Raw genomic sequence first — 24702 nt, 5'->3', positions numbered from 1 at the left:
ATCCCCAACCAGACATGCTCGCATAGATTTGTTCTGAAGGCAGACGCGCACACACACAGAGCTTTGTGTGAGTAAATATCACTCCGCTGGGTTAGTAAATAGCTAGGTGTATACTATACAGACAGAGCCTGACACACGGCAAACAGGGATAAAACAGGGAGCTCTGGCTCTGTATAACCAGTCTCCACACTGTTGTCATATTCAGGAGCTGTGGCACTGATACATACAGCAGAAGACTGTGTTCACAACCAGCTAAGCCCCTTCTTGTAACAGTCATCCATTATCACACCACCAACTCACTGGCAGCAGCCATACAGCTCAGCTGGTTCCTCATTATGCTCATTCAGTCACTGAGCAGAAAATAAGCACTTACCCTAATATAATGTAAATGGTATGGACATGTGAGATTACATAGGATAGAGAGGATAAAATCAATGGGATAATTTGCATAAATTGGGTCCAAACTTGTAAAATCAATGCAGTCTATTCCATTGAAGTGCTTTTTATTTGTTTTGTCTAATTTTATTTTTTTATTTTTTGTTTTTCTACTTCAACTAAATTTCTAAGAGAAATGTTGCACTTTTAACTCCAGTGCACTTTTTTGTTTAGCAGCTATAGTTACCTGGTACTTCTCAGTACATTAAGTACAATTTTGAGTATTTCGTGAGGTATGACTAATTTTGTACTTTTACTTGAAATTTTATGTATACTTCTTATTATATTGCATGTCCAGCAACCCTACTCGCTAATGTTATATCATGAAAATCTTGCAGATTGATGGGAAATCTTTTTTTTTTACTTAAACTACATGATTGATTGATTAAAAAATTATTAATTAGATTAATCAGTAATTAATTTAACAGTTACATTTCCGGTACATAGCAGTTAATTATAGGCATTTCTTTCAAAATCAGAAGGAAATATTTTCGTCCTGCACTTAAAATTAGGTGAAAAAAAATATTTTTAGTATAGCTTTTTGATATGAAAGTCCAACCAATCACTGAGTGCTCCAAGTTAAATTTGGTCCTTGTACTACTTGAAGGTTAAGGCTGTGCTCTAACATTAAAAAAGGTCAAGCTTGAAAATAGCTCCATTGAAAGCAGATTTGTTTAAACTGAAAAAATAAAGATGTGTCTCTTATAAAAGAAAATTTTAAAAAGTGATTTATTTTCCACATATCTCCTGTGTCCTTGTGTGATAGTGTTTCTTTTGTCATCTTCCACAAGAGAAAGTATGTACTGCAGTGCTACAAGTCTATTTTATATTGTAGAGCACACAAAGCTGAGTGTGCTGGGTCTGTATCTCTATCTGAAGATGGTGCATTACTCTCATCAAGAATCTAAAACATAAATCCTTTCCTACCACCCTCCCATCACAAATCACTTACTGTCTTTTTTCCTCTTTTCTCTGTCTAGTAAATCTCTCTCTCACTTTGCTTTTAAAGGTGATTATCTCAGACATTTATTTGTCTATGCCAATCTCTTTATCTGCTCAATAATGTTGATGCATCATGTTTATTCATCAGTAGGAAATGAAAGTAGTGAAAATAGATCACACAGTTTACACAAATCAGACTTTCGAAACAGGGTCTGAACTTGAGTGTTCAGTAACACTTTTGAAGATTGTAGACGAAAAGGGAAGGAAAAGCTGTGTACTAAATATTTCAGTGTCAGTACTCCACCAATTTATCACTGCGCCACTTGTCGTTGTCAAATTCATGACAGACAAAAAATGCAATTTAAAAAACGATCAAAATTGATTTTTTTCCTTGTCAAAACCTGCCACCTCAATGTAGGGTCAATGTAATTTCCCACAATGCAATTCGATTTCTTACAGTTTAGTTTGAGATTTGGGTGTGTTATGCTAATAGAAGCCAATATAGCCTCAAGCCCTTAGCCCCAAGCAGAGATGAGGAGTGGGTTACAGAGGTCCAGTAAGCTTTACACCATGTTTTTTCATTTTCAAACTTGTAGTCCTCTGCATCAACCACTGCTGACTCAAATGACATCACTTGAGACAGTTTAGCTTACAGCTCCGCTGGCGACACAAAGGGCTTTATTCAACTTTTTTCATATGCAGTCATACTTTACCAAGACCTGTAAAACAGACTTTCATATGTAATGACATGTGATAAGAATATCTGAAGGTTGAATTTTAAAAATCATCGTAAGTTTTGTGAAGTTAATAACAGAAGAGTTACGCCCTTTACACTTAATGTGAAGGCCAAACAGTAAAAAGTGATTCTTGAGCTTTGTTTTTGCATTTCAGTATTAATGATAATGCTTCTTCTGTGGTAGTGCTCAAAGCAATTGTTTTGAGCAGAAAGCAGAAAGCCTCTGCAACATATTCAGGTTTGGTGTTTGACAGGAATGGGAATGGTCCTTTGACTCTGACACTGATGTGAAACCTATAATAACACAAGAAAGAAACTTTAGAGTGAGTGTCTACCTGACATCCAGCCTTCAGTCATCAAAGAAAAAAGGAAAGAGAGGTTCAACGGAGGACTGCAGTAATGATCCTGCTATAGCTCTTACCTCCATCTTCTTTTCTTTAATGTGGAAAATCTCCAGTACTCTCTCTCTGTCTCTCTCCTCTTTGTCTTTTTCCAGTCAGGCCCTAGTGATTTTCCCTTTGAAGCAATGTTTCATATAGTTCAATATAACCACACACATTTACACAAACACACTCTTGTATCCTTAACGACCACCAACAGCTGCCTGCCTTAAATTCACTGGCAAGACTCAAAAAACATTTCTAAAAGTGTGATAATGTACATTGAGTTCATCAACAAAAAAAATCCATTTCTTGTTCAGTGATTATAACTTCCATACCTCATAATTATGACTTAGATTCTGATAATTATGAGAAAATGATCTTGTAATTATGAGGGAAAAAAATACAATTACAGTGTAAAAAATAGTATGTGATTATAACAGTTTGAGAAGACGGGAACGTGATGACACTGACTGATCTGCTTTGGTTTAACTACTTGGTTTGACGCATGTAGAGATATTGACATGAATGAGTAATGTAAATGGCATTATGATTAGCATGCAGCAAGCACAAAAACACAGGGCACGCTGATCTATTTGAGGTTGCTCTAGCAGACTAGTTTCAAACCTACATATTTAAATTGTAGCGGTGGTAGAAAGTAAACTTGGACCCCAGCTATTTTATCACAACACAATTATAATGAAATGCTGAATGGGAAAATGGCAATTACGCAATTGACAGACTATTTTGACAAGTTATTGGTCATTTAATTAATTTATTTTTTCGATTTAAAAAAGAACATTATTTAGATTTTCTCATTCAGAGGAATAGGTAGTTACATCTCCTATTCTAAGCCTCCATCACCATTCCCAACCCCCATCCCTTCCAAGGTCAGTATACATACATACATATATAAATGTGTATTTATTAATTCAATTAAATTTAAGTAATTTTTTCGAGCAAAAGAAACGTGAATGCTTGCTGGTTTTGTTAAAAACCGACGCCGATTATCTCAAAATGCCAGCTAAGCGGTCTATAAAATGTAAATGCAAGTAAAATGTAAGACCTTGTTGCTTTAAGAATAGGTCATACATTTAGCTTATTAAAGAAAGACTCAATGCATGTTGTAAAGGCATTCATTTCGTTTGTTTTTGTTTTTCAGTTGCACTGCCAAACAGGGCTATCTAATGTCAATTTTCAACAAACCAGCTTTCATTTTCCACTTTTTCTGAGAATGACTGCAGTATTGGCAGTAGGGATTATATTTTATACAGTAGCAATAAAAAAGAGTGACAGTAGCCCTGCAGATTAATCTGTCTCAATCCATGCATACATGAGGACACATTAACTGTCCTCAACCAGATAATTCTGCTTCATGTCTAACGTCTGTGTCCTTCAGAAAACACAGGTCTTTTTGTGCTGTAACACAAGGATTAAACTGAGCAAATACTATACTATATATGTAGAACAATTGTCTACTCAAATTAAGATGCAGCTTTGGACAGAAGACACGATTACATAGTCTCTGTGAGGACACATAGGTTCTACTATAATTAACAAGTACAAACTGTAATCTGAGAGGGAGCAGTTGGAGGGGAGAAATATCACCATGTGAGGTGTTGCTTCAAGCCAGAGCACCACAGATTCATCTTTGCCTCTCATGATACCATCTTGAAACATAAATTATTGTACATTCACATGCAAACACTCATTTGCATTTCTGCAGCTATTTTTGTCAGTACATGATTGCCCTGTGTACAAATGTCAGGTCACACGACTGGGTTATTTAAATATGAGTCAATTTGATCCTGACGATGAGTGCTTCCTTCAAAGTAACCAAACCTTTGGGAAAAGACGTTGTTTGTATTGTAACGCATAAGATCTTAGCCTTCCCCCCTGGTAATGTGCAGACAGAGGAGATGTTTAATTTGGGAAGCTTTGATTTGTTACACGCGGCTGCACAGATTGTAGGTGAGGGGGTATTTCGCCTGCTGCTTTTCAGCTGTCACCTCTTTGGAATCCACTTTTATATCTATACCACTGATTTATTCTTCAACATCACTGTTGTTAAAACACGCTAAAAACGTCTGCAACTTAATGGGAGAGACTAACATTCTTCAGCAGCAGCCTTCAAATGCTGATTGACATGTTTTATTGTTAACTCGAAGCTTGACTTTCACGCTGACTGCCAAGCATCTTTTATTGTCGAAGGATGCCTTTTTTCAGGCAGAACAGCATTTAAAGATCTTACATAATAATGCAAATGATTTCAGTGGCATACTTGCACTCACCATTTACTGACACTCTCTTTTGTGTGTATTATGAACATAATGAGCTCAGGCAGTTTCACCTCAGTTATCTGTGTTTCTTCATGTACGTTGCTCACATATAATTGTGCAAAATGACTTCTGGTTTTGATCAAGGAAGACAGGAGAAATAAGAGGCAATGACCTTACACACTCCAAAATAAGAGATAAAGTCTATAAACATAACAATTATTAAAACCATGCAGTGCACAAAAATGTTAACCCCGACTGCATGTACACAAGTGTATTCTTATTAATTTTTAATATTACTTATTTTACTCTTGCCTCTTCCAATGCTGTCATTTTTCTTCTGCCTTTTTCCTTCAGCTCCTTCTTCTACTTACCATCCTCATATACATGTATCCATCCTTTATCCATGAGCTCAAATGCCACAGTTACTTAAATCATTGTCATATATTATATGATTTTGTTCATCCACTAAAACTAATGCACAGACAGTCATCAGGTCATGAAAGATTAAATATGACTATTGTGCCACACTGTGAGTATCTATGCGAACATCTTGCTCAGCTCCACCAAAGAGCTTTTTTAATGTATCTATCTCTGTTCCTGCTGTTTAAATCTCTCCACAATAAGCCTCCACAGCCTAATGATGACTTCACCATTAACTAAACCCTTTACTCACATTTAAATATACAGTGTCTCTATATGTGCTACTCTTACAACCATTCATGGGGCAAGACATTGTTACTCGTTCCTCTTACTTTTCCAACACAAACGGCAAGTCGCACACCATCTTCACTGGGTATGAACAAGTCTGTTCCAATTACAGTAAGTTGTCATTAGGTACAAGAGTGTTTGCATTACACAAGGCAATTATTATGGTTTAAAATGTAAGAACACGACAGGAAACCCAGTCCATGTAAAAACAAGTTCAGAATGGGACGCCTAAAATCCTGGCTCAGCACTAAACATCAAAGTAGCAAACTTCATCCAAGGATCACTGATTTGCATTTCCGTCTACTTCACATTCACATTTTTTTGCTCAAATGTGCTTATTACATAACAATACAAAGAGCCACCCTGCCGACTGTGAGGCTGCACTTAGGCACAGTGAAGATATGAGCTAATGTTTATGTCAGCGTGCTAACATGCTCATAATGATAACAATAACCAAGGGCAGATCTAGAGAAATATTCATGGGGTGGAAAGAGGTTAGCATGGAGTCTTTAAGGGGTGGCAGAAATAACGCTGATTTAATCGTAAACAATTACATATGTTAACATTGAACTAAATAATATTACATTATTGTGGCACATTATTAAAGCATTGAATACAAAATATCAAACATTGGCATTAAAGTTCAATAAAATGAATTCCAAATTTCCAAACATTTTTTCAAAATGTTATGTTATCATTGAACTTAAACTTATTACTTAGTCTAAAATGTGGCTTTAACATATAATTAAATTATATGTGTTAATTTTTGTCTTGACATTTTGCATTTGACATCAGAGGTCATTTTTTATTGTATAGCAGGTGTAACATTCACCATCTTAGTTTAACATGTTTGCATGCTCACACTAATTAGCACTGAACAAAAGGCAATGCCATAGATGTTGAGATAAGTTAGACGTTTACCAAAGTCAGCAGGCTGCTCTGGGGACCATGCTGTCAGTCAAAATTTACTGGCAAACCATCAAATAGATCTGACCAACAGACCGACATTGCCATGAATAGAAGAATGTCAAAACATTTCTTTCCAAGTTTCAAAATTAATTATTGAAGGACACATAAAAACAAACAAAAAAACACTAACCACTGTCATTTCAGTTTATTGCCATCATGCCCTTGCCTTTATGTTTAATTCCTCTGTGTACACAGTTTAGGCAGCTTATTGCCATTAAATAAAGGAGGATTTTCCCTGCAGGACAATCCACAACATCCAGACAATGAATCCATAAATTACACCATTAAAATCTATATCTGTCAATAACCTCAGTAATTTACTTACAACATATTTATGGGAAGGGAACAGACAATTAGCCTTGCATGCAAACACACGTTTCACCAGTAAAATATGCACATACACTCAACCAACATTTGAACAGCAGCAGCCTCCATACCACTGCTTGGGAAGACATTTTTCAGACTGAATGAGAAAATATTTCCCCTTCCCCTCAAAAAGGAAGCCACTGCCTGTTAGTGCCCTATTGTGTTACCCTTTCACAAGGTTATAGCAATACATTTCATAGAAGCAGCAGCAGAGCTTGCATACTCTGCAGCCTGGCCTGTGTCTGTGTGATAGCCCATCACTGCTGTTTGTGTGCCAGAGCTTCTAATAACGGATTATCATGGAGCTGCTCCACATGTTTCGCTGAGGCCTTTAAGTCTTTTCATTAGAGAAATTGCTTCATCATATTTCTGTGACTAATCTATAATAGCCAAAATTGTAATAGGCTACATATTAGATTGTGTAGCCAATGCTGTAAGAAATTTCCTCAATAAATTATTGTTTATGGAGGTCTGAGTAGCCCACATTCAAGGGAGGAGCATGGCGGAAAGGAATCCGCAGAGAAAATATTGCATCAATGTTGAATGTTCTTTTTTTAATAAAACATATTTTGTCACAAATCATTTGTTTACAGCCACACTGGACAGAAATATAATTAAATGACATTGAAATGCCACACTATAAATGCACATAGCTGCCAGAAAGTAATCAACTTACATTTAATTGCTGTGTTGTTAAATGTTTCTGTGTAATTAATTATCCCCTTTCAGTTTCATTTAAATCAAACCAATTAAATGTGTTAAAAAAAAAAAAAAAAAAAAACTTTTGCAGTCATTTGTTTTACACAAGGTGTGTAATTCTTCTAAAGAAGAAAAATACTTTCCTTTCATTTCCTGGTCTGACAGCAAGCATTTGATTGTTTGTCCAGATATTCACTAACCCACAGTGGAAGATTGTGGCTGCCTACCAGATATGGAAGTGTATTGCTAAGCATTAGACTATCAGTAACCTACGCTGGACAGGACTACAAACAAACAAAACGATGGAAACACTGTGGTTTATGCCACCCACATGCACTTGTGCATGAGTCAGCAGAATATTCAGACCATATGGCTTAAACTGTGTCCAGCGGAAGATGAATTGTCTGCAGGTTAAACAAAAACAACACTCACAAGTGCAATTCTTCATAGTATTGTTTACAATGTTTCCTCACATGAGTGATCCATGATCAGCTGTAGATTAACTGAGCTGGATGAATCTTCAGCAGGTACACACTGAATGCAACTTCTGTCTTGTGAAGAGAGATACAAGAAACTGCTTCTACAGTCTCATTGAGCCATGTAATGACCAATGTGCACACAATGTAAAGGTAAACCTACACACAACGTGTTGATCACTTGCATCTATAATTGCATTTGTTCCTTAATTTAGAGATAACAGACAATACAACCTTGGAGTGCAAACAGTAGATGGTCTATGGTGTGACAGACAAATGTACAAATCGAGGACAATAAACTGGGGCCAACGATCAATTCAACCTTCCTTTAGTACAGTAGGGCCTGAGCATGGTGACTTTGACAGTAAGGACACCATGACCCAAAACTGGCTTCAACATCAATGGAGCATCACAGCAGCAATGCGAAACCAGGATGAGGGCCTTGTCCCTTACAGTAACTTATATACATCTCAAAACCTGCACCTCCACTGTAATATGACAAATTTAATGTATGGACATTTTGGAAAAATTCTAGTGCAATGCATGTAGGCCTACTGTAACCCTTCAAGGAGCCATGCTCATCTGCAGAGGAGAAAGGCTATTAAGCAACCCTCCTCAAGAGGTCTGTGCCTAAAAGTCACCTTGGGAGGCCAAATTGACGGGATAAGTGATGGTGCAAACGGGTTGGAATTGGATATCCGCCAGGAAGGCAGGACATAGACACACAAACAGCTGCATATGTAATGGGAAGTAGGACTTCGGTAGGATAACGCCGTCCTGTTTTTTTTTTTTTTTTAAATCGACATCCACCATCTCTTGCACGCCCTTTCAATTAATGGGCATGCTGGGATTGATCTCACTTGTGAGCGTGCGTATGGAGGACCGTGGACTGCACTCAGTCTGCAGCTCTGCAGTGCATACCATGTGTCCTTTCACTATCCGGAGCTCGAAGCGTTGCTTTTATGTGCTCCTGTCATGCTCTGAAGATTTTGCGTCAAAAGAAACAAACAAACAGTGGTTTCACTGGGACTGTTCTGTATCTGTGCGCTATCGGATAGGCCTAGTGTCCAACCCCCCCCCTGTGTTCTACCTAATGTAGGTCATCAATGACAACATCTGCGATATGAGAGGAGGCATTTCGTCAGCATGTGGTTATTAATTATGCCTCTGCAACCGAGGGCCCTTACCTTCTGCTGTCGCCTTGCCATGTCTGTGGGCTGTTTTGCATTGAATGGGTAAGCGATGCATCGCATCACAAAAACATACAACTGCAGCTTCTTTTTGCGCTCCTCTTCGTCCCTCTGCATCTTCTCCAGATCCTCTTTCTCCTCGCTGGCGGCCGACGGGCTAGGACTGGTCGGACGGGCGCTGCTGCGGCTGGTGCTGGGCGCAAGTCCACCCGAGCTCTCGCTGGTCCTGCTTGGAGAGATACGGGATCCGGCCTGAGGTGCCATCGCCTCTTTGCTTTCCTCCTCCACTATCCCATCAGATTCCTCCTCGCTGGACGACGGGTCTAACATCTTGCTTAGAGGTGACGCGTCCCTACAGATCTACCCTAACCTACTAAAGGAGTTTTTTGATATCCCTCAATGGTGGTTGTGCCGTTGTCTTAGCCGTGCCTAGATTTCATGTAGAATATGCCCGAAGTCAAGACAGAGATAGGCCCTGATTGTACTCGCTTGCTGAGAGATGTCAGCAGTACGAGTGGAGCTGGAGGAGGTTTCAGTCTGCTTCACACTGAGCTTTCTCCGCCTGCGCCGAGCACTCGTCGATGCTTACGTATTTTCTGTGTTTTATTGGCCAGTCACCGCTGCGGATGTGAGAGGGGGAGGTGAGAAAGGGAGAGGAGGGGAGGGGCAGGGGGAGTGTAGTGCACAGATGAGGAGAAGGAGAGCGGATTTTATTTTTTTATTTTTTCCTTCGGTGAAAGCGGGCGATGGCCTCTGCCTGCCTGCCAGGCGGGGGACGCAGGCGCGGGGAGCTGGCCGTGGTCCTGAACACAGGATAAAGACGAGAGAGTGAAGGATGCGCCTTCACTCGTCCTTTATCTCATCCCAACGTTCTGCAGTGGTACACCTAAGATGGCTGCCGCAGGATTTCTCTGATAATGTCACTGAAATGGGGAACATTATTCAGTGTATGGGCTGCGCATGGGATGTAGATGAGTAGGTGTAAAATGTTCAGAGTGGTTCCTGAGCCGCCCCGTGCCGTGTGCTGTTGAAGGGTGGGGTAGCCATAAAGACTCGCTCTCTGTCTGTAGGCTCCCGGTCGAGAAATTGATTGTTGCAGCATGTGCTGGTATCTCTTGTGAGGAAATTGCATTACGCTGCAGTCACACAGGCTTTTCATCTATTAAATAGAGATTTATTAATCAGACTTTAAAGAAATCTTCAGGTGTTCAACTTAGTTCCATACAGTAAACCGTTTATGGCCAAATACCCAACATGAAGTGTTGATAACATCTGAATTATGGTATATTATATTTTAATATGACAGTATTGCTTTCTACTGTGTAATGAAAATCCTTCCACTGCAGCCTACAATGAAAGGTCATCCAACATTACAAGTGCAAACAGAGAATGTTTACATGACACATGGTTTGAAAAACTCACTGTGAGGACAAAAACAACGGGCAAGTGATGTGATTTGATAAGGTTTGAGAGAAAATGATGATGAAATGAACATTTTTATGAAATCAAAATTAAATCATAATTTGTGAAATAGAAATCTGATCTTTAAAGTATTTTGTGATTTATCTTATGACTAATACCGTACAGGTGAGCTCATTTAGTCCCTGAATGGCAGTGGTCCATCTCAACATGGCAACAAGATCCATTTTGAGATGGAAAAGCAGAGAAGTAACAAATGAAATAAAAGATGGGTGAATTCCATTTTGCTGCTTCAGTTCAGGGTCCTGGTGTTGTTCGTGCTGGCTCACTGTCACATTGTTATGGTCTACTGCATGGCTGACACTGATGACTGCATGGCTGGATTAACCTATGACTGGGCTCCAGGGCCAAAAAATATGCAACCGCGACAGATCAAACACAACTCACAACACAAGAATATGTACTATATAAGCACAATATGAAGTCAGATAAATAATGTTAATACTTAATAATGAATGGTCCATCAGTGATCAGGTCACACCTTTCTGCCATTCTAGTGGAAACCACTTCAGATCTTTTACTTTTGTGTCAAGGTTAGGGTTATTTTTCTTCTGAACTTTTCTTACCACTGATGACAACCATCTGACCCTGTATTGTCTTCACCTCCCCCACCATCATGGTACTTACTGTACCAGCACACAAATGACAGCTTTTTACTGTGAGCTCAGCATGTACATAGACTGAGCAGGCCTGAATACTTCCCCTCTGAGATTAAATTGAATCTGACAGCTGGACTGACTAGCTGCTACTCCAGATGTTCCATACGCATCTGACCAGCAAATTCCCTGCATGTAACCATGCTTTCAAGGACTCCTCATCTCCAATTTTGCTCTAGTGTATCCCCTGTTGCCCTGACTTGGCATTTAATAGTCCTGTAGTTTTGACTCACACAGCTTGCCCTTGTGGATTCCCAGCATGAGGTTTGCCGGGGTTTCACGTAGTCCCAAGCTCGTTAGGTTCTCAACAGGCCACTGCCAGTTTGTAATGGGTGAGACAGTTAGTAGAGTGACACCCCTCAGTTTTCTGTGACTGCACACTCTTGAGATCCTTTGGTCTAGCACTAACCTCTGCAACGGAACTCTACAAACCTTTTAAACATTAATAATTGACTGATGTTCTCCACCCCGCTCCTCTACTTCAACTAGAGTGTGTACACATTAAATGTTGATGCTCTTCAGGGGAGTGCAACACAAAAGCCAGAGAAAATGTACTGTACTGTAACTGGAATGTTGTTTGTTTTTGTATTAAGAATATTAATACCTTTATTTTGTGGTAAATTTCTCTGGTAGAATATTATTGGACATACAGGAATGTATGATTTGTGCACTGACATTGTATTTTACCTGATAGGCCTCAGAGTCCTTCACACTTTATGTTAGGAGACTTTGGTTGACCAGAGGTTAAGATAAGATGAGGAAGATAAGTCATTCTGTATGAATGGGACATAAGTTGAGTAACTGTGTCCATGTATACAATTCTGTACCACTATATTTTCTGATATCAGATTTGGTTGCTTATAAATTAAAGTAAGTGTATTCTTTTATTCATCAAATTAAAGATTGATTTGGAGTTTCTCCAAATAATTTTACATTGTCATACTAATGTTTATGAAGTCAGAAAACAATCTCACCACAACGTCAAGTCTGTAGCTGTTTGGGAGCTTATGATCATATCACAAAGTCTTCACCCAGTTGAAGTTCAAAATTCATTCTAAATAAAGTTGAAGGCCATGTGATATGTTTAAAAGCTCCAGATGAGCTGCTAAATAGTCCTCGTGGGGGGGGGCTGGCTTCTCAACAGCTGTTTCCAAAGTCAAGAATGAACTTTGTACTTACCTTAGCTTTTAAGCCAACATGACTGAGTGGTCACATTTAAAACATTAATATAGCAGCAGAATGATGTCCCACTCACTTTGCCTGTGTTGCTATCCCAGCTTGCCTGTGTTTTGTTTACAAATCCAGTCTGGCAACACTTACATGTTAGTGGCTCCATTTTCAACTGAGCAGAGCGACTAAAACAGCTTCATTTTGTTTCTTTTCACTTTAAAGTTTTTACAATTATCTACAAAATTACTCGTTTTGTCAATGGAGTAGGCAGTACCAGCATCTAAGACAAAAACAATGGCCATTTTTTTTTGTCAGACAAAAATATACTAAAATATAGAGCTGCTTTAAAGTGCTTATGAACATCTAAAATTTAATGGCAACTGGGCAAACTCCATCTGCTGATGAAGATCACGTGATGCTAATTGAAAGCTCCAGAGCAGCTACTAAATGAACCTTGAACTGCTTTTTCCAAGATAAAGAATGAATATCAATGTTCATGAAATTTAAGGTGATGTCCCTTTAATAAAAGGTCATGTCATATTAAGTCACATGATCACTTGAAAGCAACCTATATTCACAAATAGTAACATATCTCTCAAATAAATGTTAATAGAAAAAAAGAAGCCATTTGAAGAATTACCCGTTTAATCAGTTCAACCTGGAGATGAATCATTTGAACTTCCTTTGACCTTATCCTAGAAATGCATTATTAATTGTAGTCATACTCTATGGGGAACTGCCTCACTTTATCATCACACCTGTCTCTAAGCAATTAAAAAAGAATACAAGGGGTCAATGGAAAATGTAAATCCATAAAAAACTCACCAATAGACCCAATTAAAGCACACCAGGGTCATGTTTTGTTCTGTGATATGTTCCTGCATGTGTGCACACTGTCATGTGATTGGAGAGTTGACACAGACAGCACATGTAAAGCACTCAGTGATGACAGTGCAACACAGCTGAAACATCGCAGAATAACTGCATCATAGTATATTCATGACATCCCTGCCTTAGTTCTCTTCATTTATAAATCGTTCCTGCCATTCTATGTATATACAGAGGATGTTTATTTTATTCAGTATATATTCTTAAAGAGTGATAGAGTGTACGTGTGAAATATGTGATTATTTATGCAGAAACATTTATCTTGTGCACTTGAGTTCGTATCATTCAGATCTATATACCTCTTTTTAGACTTTAGGTTAGTGTTTAGTCACCAGTCATAAGCTCTAGGTTCAGCTCCATTTTAAAAACAGTTTAAAAAAGGGTTTGTCAGAGTGAAAGTGACACACACATGCACAAACACACACACACTCACAGAGGCTCAGAGCTCCTCTGGAGTTAGCTGAGGAGCTCTTTGAAATATTTAAATGCCGGGAGCGTTTTTAATGTGAGATTGATGGAATAGGGTCAGTGTCAGCACTGCAGCTACTACAGCCGTCTCAGAGAGGGCTTCACATCCAGCAAATACTGTATGAGGACGCTCAACATTTTCACCAAGAACGTGTTTACATCCTGGGTAACTGGCATTTTAAGATATGCATTGTAACAGATGTTTTTTAATGTGAAATTGACTTGATATATGGATTGCAGACGAGCAAAATACTTCACAGTTTTAAATCGTGATGGATAGTAATTGGCGCTTAAGGAGGAAGGAGAAGCCCGTTTTGAAGAAATTACCAATCTCTACAAATCCTTTTACATAACACAGTCTCCCATGTTTTTTTTTTACAACTGCAGAAATAGCAAATGGAGTTCTGATATTTCAGTTTTCCCTCCTTGACATTAATCTTGGATCTAATTTGACGTGGCATCCCAGACACATCTGTCTGTTGTTGCATCTGTTTTACATTTCTCTTTACATCCTTTTCTGTAGAAATGCATTGTTTCCTACTTACTAGCGCAATATTTTCCCACGTCTTTATTTCACTGCACAAAATACAGATAGACATAAATAAAATTAACTCTCAGTTCACTTTTATACATTATATGTACAGTTGAAAGTTTATTTTTATAGTTTCAGAATACACTAATGATCCATTTATTAAACAAACCTACATTACATACACTCAGCTTTAATTATGGGGCTTATATCTTTGCATCTTCTAAATTAGCCCGGGACACAGGTTGTACTGCAAGATATAAAAAAATAAAAAAAAACCCACTAAATTAACTTGTTGGAAAGTACACGTGTGTCAGCTCAGGATAAGTGGAGGCCTCATAAAAACCACCAGATTTATGCACATCTCTTCCTCCCACAGTTTTCAGGGTAGAGAGGGGAGATGATGCCAGAAAAAGATTCATTAATAATGCAGCGAGAGGCTGGAGCCTCACCACTTCAACATGATAAAAACCCTACAGCTGTTGGACCAGCACAATCTTCTTCTCATCAACTGGAATATACGATTCATCCAATCAGTGCCCACAACAGTAGATGAGTTGAGATGTATTTAGGTTATTGAACATATGGGAGACAGAACTGTCAACTGGATTTTGGAGAGACAAGAAGGATCAAAATGCAGTGAGAAAGTGAGAAGAGCTCTTCACTGCAGCTTCAGAGATTTACCTCTCAATCAGAATAGCTAAGTACTGCCATCTGTTGGCTGAATAATCAAAGAGCAGTTAAAGTAATCTGATTAAAAAACCAAGACTACAAACAATGTGAATATTAGACCATATCACAATCTCAATTGAAAGCAGATGAGAGAATCTGCACAGCAATATTTGTATTTTATTTAAAACATCACAGTTTTTCCTATTTAAAGAGTTACTTGATGATTATACATCACAAACAGCATTTTCTGGTTAATGACTGTTTTCTAGAGTCAATCCTAAATCTAAATACTGAAGACGGATGTGTCTGAACATGTAATTACCTATATGAACAAAAAAATCTCCAATTTCTTCTGCTAAAATCACTGTAATTCTTACATGACTGAACTAAGCTGTTGGGCCTTCCCTGACCTTCAACCTTCCACCTTCTGAGCACTATAACAGTATGTACTCCATTGCCAGTGCTCCTTAGCTGAAATACTTGTGATACCATGTGATCACAATATAAACTAAAATAGTAAAGCGTAAAAAGGGCAACTTGTCAAATGAAATAATCAAGGAGCCGGGTGCCTCGTTAGCTCAGTTGGTAGAGCTGGTGTCCCATCTACTAAGGCTGAGTCCTTGATGCAGCGGCCCAGGGTTGAATCCAACCTGCAACCCTTTGCTGCGTGTCATCCCCTCTCTCTGCCCCCATTTCCTGTCTACCTTCAGCTGTCTCTATCAATTAAAAAGGCTAACACCCCCCCCCCAAAAAAAAAAACTAGACCTAATAATAAATTTATATACATAATAGAGAATAAAATACGTTTTTTTTTTCCTATTGTGGATGGAAATTGAAAACCTTACTGCATATAAAGGATGTTACAGAAATGTAGTTTTGAGTTATTCACGACAGAACAAGCATATTATTGAATATACTATTTTAATTTGAGCCTACCTACATACCAGCCTCAGTCAAAAAGCAAAATTGGATTTGTATTTGGTTTGTTTACAACCTTGAATTTCTTTCACAGGAAAATTACAAAAGAACCCAAAATCAAACTTTTAACATCTTTGTCCAAATTGGACGGTTTTTAATGTCGTCATCAACTCTATTTTTACCCAAGTTTAATGTTCCTGTCAGCCTCCTTTCCAGCAGTTCGTATCTCACTTCCAGAACTGATTTCAAGAGATTACTAAACGCTACGAGTCTGCCATCTAGCTACCTTTCAAATCCTTTCACCTCATATGAACCAAACCGCAGCCACTGAAAATGTGATCAGTCATTTTGCCATTAACATCAAAAGCCTGCCCGAGGGAAAGTCAAAGTCACTTTCTTTTTAAAAAAATACCTTCCCAAGACACACTTAAGTCATTGTTATTCATGTTTTTAATCTTGAGTTGGCTGCTACTGCTGTAATTGTATTACTTTTGAGTTTCCTGTGGCCCGTTTACTTATTTAGTATATTTATCCTGTTAATTCAGTATATTAAAGCAGCTTGATGTTATACTGTATGCATTGCAGTCACATCATGTTTTTGAGTGCAGGTTTCTGATCATTAACAGTCAGCAGTATAGAGCTCTGACACACAGCATTAATAACTTGACATCCAAAGCAGTTGTTATATTGTACAGCCAAATTAGCTCCATATACCAGAGATTTATTCTGCAGATGGACATTTATGTCTTTATTTGTAACTTTTCCACATCTCCAAATCTGTAATAAAGATTTGTCACCAAAAGAGGTCAGCAGAATCCTTTTTATAACAAATGCAAACAGTCTAATCATCAGTGAATCATTAGAAAAGAAAATGTAATTTAAGTAACATACATGAGTGATATATATCCTATATAAAGATTGCATTACAATATTTCAATCACAGTTAATAATTGTTACTTAGCAGAAGACACATCATGTTTTTTATGGGACCCTGATCCTAAAACCATGTCCTCGATTAATGAGAATCCCAATATAAGTTCTGCAAAGTTTGAAACAAATTTGTCTGATTGGTATGATGAATAAGTCTTAAGCTAAATAGTTAATATGTTGAAATCGTTGGTGTCCAATGAGACCATGTTTACATTTTCAAATACTCCAATGGGCTTTTTAAATAGTCTATTAATTCACAGCAAAGCAATGCCTTATCCCTCAGTTTATTAAAATTTGTCAAAATCCCTACATTTGGAGGTTCATTTGTAGTAATGAAATGCTGCAGCACATCTTTCTATTTGTGTCATGCTTCTGATGAAACCCTATTAGAAAAAAAAAAGATAAAACAAAAAGATATATAGAGAAAAGCATCACAGTCTTACAAAAACAGTAAACAACCTATTCGCACACATTCACTTAATGATGGTATTTACAGCTTATTGCAGTGTTTGTGAACAAATGAAAAGAAAATCTCAGACTCCTCCCTGGGGAAGCTATCTCCTGTCAGCCCTCCCCTCCGCTGGATAGAGTCGCCCTCTTCTTCTTGTCTACAACAGTATCATTTCAACCTGATGACAAACGCTGTCGACACGGTGGAATTGGACTTGAAATCTGTGATTTTTAAATGTGTATGGTTATATTTGCTCCGGTAAGTCTCATTTCTCTTGTCTTGTCTTCATTCATCCATTCCTTTTGGTTATCATGATTTCTGCTTCTCCCCACTTATAATGCAAACTGCGTTGTATAAATTACAATGAGGTAATTTGAAATGAGATTTTGATGTTTTTGATCCATTTTATGATTTGGTGATTGAAAATTGACCGTATGGTTTGTGCCTCATATTTAAAAGTAAAGAAAAAATATATTTAAATTAGTTGCCAGAGAGTAAATCTTAATGGATATAATGAGTTAGAGACCTCAGACTTGTGTATTACACCTTCAAACTGAGTCTCTGTGTACTGCTGTGGCCACCTTCCAGCGCACAGTAAGCAGCTCTGTTAGTTGCCTTCCGACCTTTGAATTATTCAGGTTTGTTTTCGAGCCAATTATAAATCTTGATAATCAGTCCTGTAATTTATTGATGTGTATACATTATGCAGTATTATGATCCCTTTATGACTGTCTTTTGTTTTCATAGATTTTTGCCGTATGTGCTTTTGCAACATGTGGAGGATACTATGGTCATCTCCAGGTTAAAGTGGACTGTGCAGACAGGAGGCAGAGTAACCTCAGCATCAACATTGATTTTGGCTATCCTTTCAGGTAAAGCAGTTGTTTGTGCTTTCTTTTGCATACATCCACCTTGTTACTCAAATTCATATCCCACATTGTTTTTACTTTTGACCTTTGGTTTCTTTGATTAATTACACATATACACAAAGAACAAATATGAATTGTCATATGATTTCATTTTAATGCCTTTTAATATAATCTATAACAATCAATTGGCATGATATTTATTTTTATTTTTATATGTTTTGATTTTGAATAATTTGTCATTCAAAAATGTGAATTAACAGACTGATTGACAATGAGTAAAGATACTGGACACCCAAAACGATGCTTTCAAACTAACCAGACACATTAATCAGCTCTGCATATTTCAGGAAACTGGTCAGCCAGACATGAAAAAAAAAAAAACATTTAAAAGCTGCACTGCTCTACTCCATCATGTTGTCAGGCTCAGTAGAAAGAAGATGTTCTTGCCCAATTTAGGAACAGAAAGCTGAACATCTGAGCAGGAAGCCAGTCCAATTTAAGATCCTAGAGTCTAAAATGCATTGTTAGATAAAACTGTACCTGGAGACCTGTCTGTCAAGACTTAACCTCAGGTAGTCTCTTGTGATGTTACAGCACTTTATCACTCCATCTTTCTTTGCAGCATGTACCTGCAACTTGATGTAACTGATGAGCTGATGAGCAATGGAAAATTGTCTCTGTTTCATTTTGACTCCTGCAGACCTCGGGACCAATATGGGACTTCGTACTGTATAAACATTACTGAGATGCTGGGAGGATAAGAAAAGAGTGATTCTATATTTGTCAGTCTTGTTGCTATTTTGAGTGAAGAAGGTACTCATTAATACAGAACAGTGATAAACTACCATGAAGGTGTATGTGAGACTGCATAGTATGTTTGGTTACCTTTCAATTCTACACATGTTGTAAAGCTAAATAACATCCTTGTTTAACTGAATGACTTCCACATGTCTTAATACACTGATGAATCACATTTAATTTGGATGATGAGTGGTGTATGTGGATGTGCATGTGGTGGTGATCTCTCTGGTATTGTGGTGCAGCAGTGTGATTCGACCACCCCCAAACTCCCTAACATGCTTCAGTGTGTCAGTGATGGCCAAGTGTCTAATTAACAGTTCAGCCGACTTGACACTGGCGTCTATGTGTTAGTTCAGTGGGACTCTCTCTAGTCATGTATAAATAGTACATTGTCCCAAATTGCTTCTAACAGAATGTTTGTATTTGTCAGTTCTTGTGACATTTGTAATGTAATAAAGTAGACATATTAAAGGTAACTTTCATGGTTAGAGTTACAGTTTCTGGACTTGGCATCTGGTGTGTGTGTGTGTGTGTGTGTGTGTGTGTGTGTGTGTGTGTGTGTGTGTGTGTGTGTGTGTGTGTGTGTGTGTGCATATTTTGCATATTGATTCCTAACAAAATAAGACAATGACTAACAATTGAAATATTTTTAGATGCAGCTAAATATATGTCTTGCAGTGTCCTTGTTTTATAACAATGATAGCAGCATAATTAAATTGTTGATACCTTTGCCACAGTGTGCCCAACAACAATGGTGTGTTGTTACTTTTTGTGGTCAATTCTTTATTGTTCATAACAAGCAGACGAAAACTGTGCCCCACCCCAACCCATGATGACCAGACCCTCCCCATACCTACAATTAAGTCACTATTGTCACAGTGACACAGTAACTGCCTTACGTCATACAGCACATTGGAAATGATCTAAGACTGCAACAAAATATTTATAAGACTCCATGCATTATATCCCCAAGGACTTTATGATTTATATTTGATGAAATGATAACAAACTGATCCCGGAAATCCTACGATGACTTGTTCTCTTTGTGTGTCTAGGAAAAAATTACATGGTGACAATTTGTCCCTTTGCCACAAGTGAATTTGGAAACTGATCATATTCCAGATGTTGTTTCCTTTTGTCACATAGACAAGTTGCTAGTAGAATTTATCCATTTGTGAGCAACACCAAAGTCACAGAAGTCTGACAGGAAAGAAAACACCCAAATTTAATATTCAATAAAGTAACACAAGGTTTCTCAGCTGTATATCTAAGTTTTTCTGAGCTTGATCCTTTTTTTTTGCCAGCTAATGAAAGTGCTCCCAGACTCAAATGACATGTTTTCTACTGGCTGAATCTTTCACATATACTGCTTTTTTCCTCTTTTTGTCTTGTAGATTACAAGAAGTGCATTTCAAGGCTCCCTTGTGTGACGCAAAGAGAGAAGAGATACTTTTCCTTGATGGGGACTGTTCCTCAGCTGCTCAGTTTTTCCTGACTGTGGGTGTTCTTGCTTTCCTCTACTCTCTGCTGGCAACCATTGTCTATGTCTTCTACCAGAACAAGTACCTGAAGAACAACAGGGGCCCATTTGTGGTCAGTTTATGCGATCACAAACACTCAGTGTCCTAAGATGAATTGGATACAATATAGTGTGATAATATTTGTATTTGTATGACATGAAACATATTAAACTGACTGATTTTTCCTGTGTGTGACGTCCTCCCATCATGTTTCCCTCCTCTTTTGTCCTGAGCAGGATTTTCTTGTTACAGTCATCTTCTCCTTTATGTGGCTGGTCAGCAGTTGCTGTTGGGCCAAAACTCTTTCTGATATCAAGACTGCCACAAACCCAACACAGGTTCTTCTGCTTATCACAGCCTGCAGAGCTCAGGAGAACAAATGTATAGCTATCCAGGCGCCTTTCTGGTCACGTCTCAATACATCTGTGGTAGGTACTGAGTTGGCAAATGAAGCACACACACAGTACAAGTGATTTACTCCTGTCCCTTCTTCTATCTTTCCAGGTTTTTGGTTTTGTAAACGTTGTCCTCTGGGTTGGAAATATCTGGTTTGTCTTCAAAGAGACAGGCTGGTACAAGACAGGTCAGAGATATCCAACAAGGAGTGCTTCTGGGAAACGTTCCAGTGAAATGCGACAACGGCTCTACAGTGAGAGCAGCTTCGACCAGCCAGAGGAGAGTTTTGGTCCACAGCCCTCCAGACAAGACAGTTTCAATCAGTCTAAGGGGGATTTTGGTCAGCAGGTCCACAGACAAGGTAGCTTCAACCAAACACAAGTAAGCCTGAGTTTACCACATGCATATCTTGGCAAACCGGTCATTTATGAGAGTGAGAATACAGTGGCTTCTCAAGGGCCAATGATATTTGTCAATGAGATGTGATTTTATGCTGTACATGAACCAATAAACATTTTCACTTTATGAATACATGATTATTAACTTCAGATAAAATGAAAACACTAATGGTGTTCATAATGTTACAAATAATTTTGTTTTCTTCCCTCTGGATAAATTGATGTAGACCAGTTGCAACTTGAAATTAAGAAATTAGAAGTCATTACTTAATACTCCTAAAGTGGTAATCTGCAATGTTTTGATTTTTTGTTTGTATTATCTATTTTGCAAGCTGACTTTTGTCAATAATCAGGTATTGCTGCATGCTTTTTTCTCTGTACATCTTAGAAATTATTTGAGAGTGCTCAATGCAATTAAAACAATAAAAGCTGAAGACAAAATTATAAGAGGGATGATTGAATATTGGTGTTACTCCAGTGCAGCCTTGCCATTAGACATCATGTCCCAGTCATTGATGAGGATATGAATCATCACAAGGACAAAAGCTAAAATATCATGACAAACTAGTGTTCAAATGTAATAATTATAATTAGGTAAAACAATTTAGTATTCATGCAACATAAAATAACCAGCAACAAACAAAATAAATTACATAAAGCCAGAGAGATGATAACTGATCTTCTTGCAGTATACCTTTATCAGCAGCAGCTTAAAATAGAGCCTTTAAAACTTTAGCTCAGCGACATTACATTTTCCATATATTTAGATTACATTTACAAAGTAATTAGTAAAGTACTACATGGAAGATATTGATAATGATTTTACAAGCAAATAGTTTTGGAGCTCAGAGTTTTTTGAGAACTTGGGCGAATCCACCTTGTCTCTGTGTGAATTTCTTTTTTATCGTGGCCATTTTTTGTTTGTTTTTACCTGTACATTGAAAACTTTTTTTGAAGAAGAAGAAGCCACTTAATGTAATGTGCAGTATACATTATGGTACACATTTTGCCCTATAGAGTATGTTTGATGGAAAATGTGCAGTGTCAGTTCATAAATATACATAACCAATGTCCTAGAGTCTCTCTAGTGTCTCTATAAATATTTAATGTTTGTATCCTTTATTCCTTTTGTCATTACTGATAGATTTCCTGATATTCTAATCAATGTGGTGCTCTATTGTCTCTGTTTGTCCTTTCTTTTTATAAATGAAAATTGATTTTAAATGGATAATGAATGTAGTTCCAGTGCAACTTTAAATATGTTATCACTTTTAAATAATTTTATGTGTACTTGTGTGTAAATACATGCCACATTTTATTATATTTGTGTGAAACCTGAATAATTCTGCTTTAAAAGAATATGTTGAACTGAACAAACTAAGATGTATAGTGTGGAATGTGTTGAAGTGCTCATGTTATATAATCCACCTCACTATATACTTTCATTGTCACAGTCTTCTGCACTATACTGATTATTAAAACTATTATTTCACAAAGGAAGATAATGTCTAAATAATTCATAATATACTGTTCAAAATGCATACAGTAACTTGTGATATTGAGTTCATATCAGGTAGTAAATTTAGTTTGTGTTATACTCGAAGTGCTCTGCAGACGTCTTCAGTGATACTCAGGTTTTCAGTAACATCAAAGTGAGCATATCCACTGTTGAGCTGTTGTAACCATGGTTTTTCATATATGGCGAGAGCTGTCAGCCTCTTCAATTTTCATGGAAAAGGGAATAGAGCAAATGAGAGAAAGTGAGGAAATTGTGAGAAATAAACGTGAAGCCATCAGTAATGAATATTGACTCTTGTGGAGACACCAGCGTAGACATTAAAGCATGTTTCACACTGTGTATCAGGATTATCTCAACTGTAAAGGCCAGAAGGATAATCTCTCAGGGTGTCTGTTTCATCCTAAAACAGTTAACATAATACTAATACCCAAACCCTCTTACCTCGCCATCATACAGAGAGTAAAGTTTGAAATCTGCTGACATAATAACTTGATTTTCCTTGGATGAATTAATTAGGAATTCTGGTAGAGAACTACTTCTATTAAATCTAATAATAAATTATGTGTAAATTAAAGATGTAGTGTTTAAATGTGTGGTTGACAATTACACAATTTGTTAATTTAGGGAAATTATTTTCAATCACCACAAGCAAAGCAATTACTTTCGTCATAACCCTTAGTGATAACGATTGTCAATAAACCTTCTATTGGTCATATAGGGGCACTTCACCCATTGCTTCTTTCACTTCTTTCCATATGACACATATTGCATCCCTCTATTGGATCCCTGTCCTGTTTTTCTTCCTGAGTTTTTTTCTCCTTTTATCCCCACTGCAGAGTTTTTCTGTATTTTGTTATTTTTTGTAGAGATTGTAAACCTCTCTGAGGAGGGCAAATTTGTGATTGGAGCTATAAAAGTGGAATTCAATGCCATATTTGTGCTACTCTCAATATCACCTGCTGTTTAGAAGTTTTCTGTTGCAAGCTGATATCAGACAGCTGTGTAATTAAGTTAAATCAGTCCAATATCACAATTTGCCTCCAGGGGCTTTAAAATATGTACAGCATACAGCCAGCAGAAGGATCGCTCAGATGCCATGTAATCAAACTGATTTGACTCTGTATTTTAACAATTCCTGAAATGTTATGCCTGGCACTAGAACTATAGGTGTTACTAAATATTATAGCTTATATATATCAGATATCAGATCTAAGAAAGTTCCAAGGACCACACAAGAAATCACTTATTTCCATTGTGGCCCTTATGTTTATATGAATATGATTGTAGTGATTGTGTTATAATATTGACAATAATAATATGAAATTATCTTAGAGCTCACACATTATCTCATCAATAAAGCTTATGGAAGTCTATGCTTTGCTTGCCTCAGCCACCAAAGCTACTAGTGTCTCCTTCCAGGCTTCCTCACAGTGAACATTTGCCTGGAAATATACCCAATGCATCCCCAAGTTTGTTATTAAGACCTCCATATGCTGCTCCTCCCCTCTGATCCGAGCAATTAGAACAAAGGGAGGCGACGTTTGTCTCTGCCGCCCCCCTGACAGAGACACTAAGCACATGCAGGTGTCCAGAGCAGGCTCTTTGAAGAAAATTGCAGTGTATGTGCCTACAGCATGACAATTAGGGTCAGGTTATCAGCAGGAAATAAAGGGCTACATCATGAGATAGATGGCCTATGGGGTATGGGACAAGGGTGTATTTATATGTAATTAATCCCCTTTGAGCTATTACATGTTACTGGTGTGTAACATTTATTGTTGGTATGTCTATGTCCCACCAGTAGAACATGAAGCAGCTGTGACTTTTATTTACAAGGGGAAGGCTCAATGTGGAACAT

The 24702-nt window shown here is 37.7% G+C and overlaps 2 protein-coding genes across 12 annotated transcripts in view; one reads left to right on the top strand and one right to left on the bottom strand.

Annotated features, from left to right (window-relative positions):
• Nucleotides 1-9763, bottom strand: part of cadpsb (Ca2+-dependent activator protein for secretion b) — a 66599-nt gene extending 56836 nt beyond the window's left edge. For 7 of the 11 annotated variants that reach the window (XM_051415745.1, XM_051415747.1, XM_051415748.1 and 4 more), the window contains exon 1: nucleotides 9178-9762. In XM_051415745.1, the coding sequence (XP_051271705.1) occupies nucleotides 9178-9510 (333 nt within the window). In that variant the 5' untranslated portion in view covers nucleotides 9511-9762. Of the gene's footprint in view, nucleotides 1-9177 lie in introns of all 11 variants that reach the window. The other 4 variants (XM_051415750.1, XM_051415751.1, XM_051415752.1 and 1 more) reach the window with 1 other exon arrangement.
• A 7707-nt stretch (nucleotides 9764-17470) lies between these two features.
• Nucleotides 17471-22821, top strand: synprb (synaptoporin b). Its single transcript, XM_051414816.1, has 5 exons — nucleotides 17471-17599; nucleotides 18089-18213; nucleotides 20406-20604; nucleotides 20768-20959; nucleotides 21036-22821. The coding sequence occupies exons 1-5, from the start codon at nucleotides 17576-17578 to the stop codon at nucleotides 21411-21413; spliced, it is 918 nt and encodes a 305-aa protein (XP_051270776.1). The 5' UTR covers nucleotides 17471-17575; the 3' UTR covers nucleotides 21414-22821.
• Nucleotides 22822-24702: the final 1881 nt, after the last annotated feature.

The sequence above is a fragment of the Dicentrarchus labrax genome, unplaced genomic scaffold (genome assembly GCF_905237075.1).
Source record: "Dicentrarchus labrax unplaced genomic scaffold, dlabrax2021, whole genome shotgun sequence".
Classification (NCBI taxonomy): Eukaryota; Metazoa; Chordata; class Actinopteri; family Moronidae; genus Dicentrarchus; species Dicentrarchus labrax.
The sequence above is the reverse complement of the archived record's forward strand: the minus strand, read 5'-3'. Positions and strand labels throughout refer to the sequence as shown.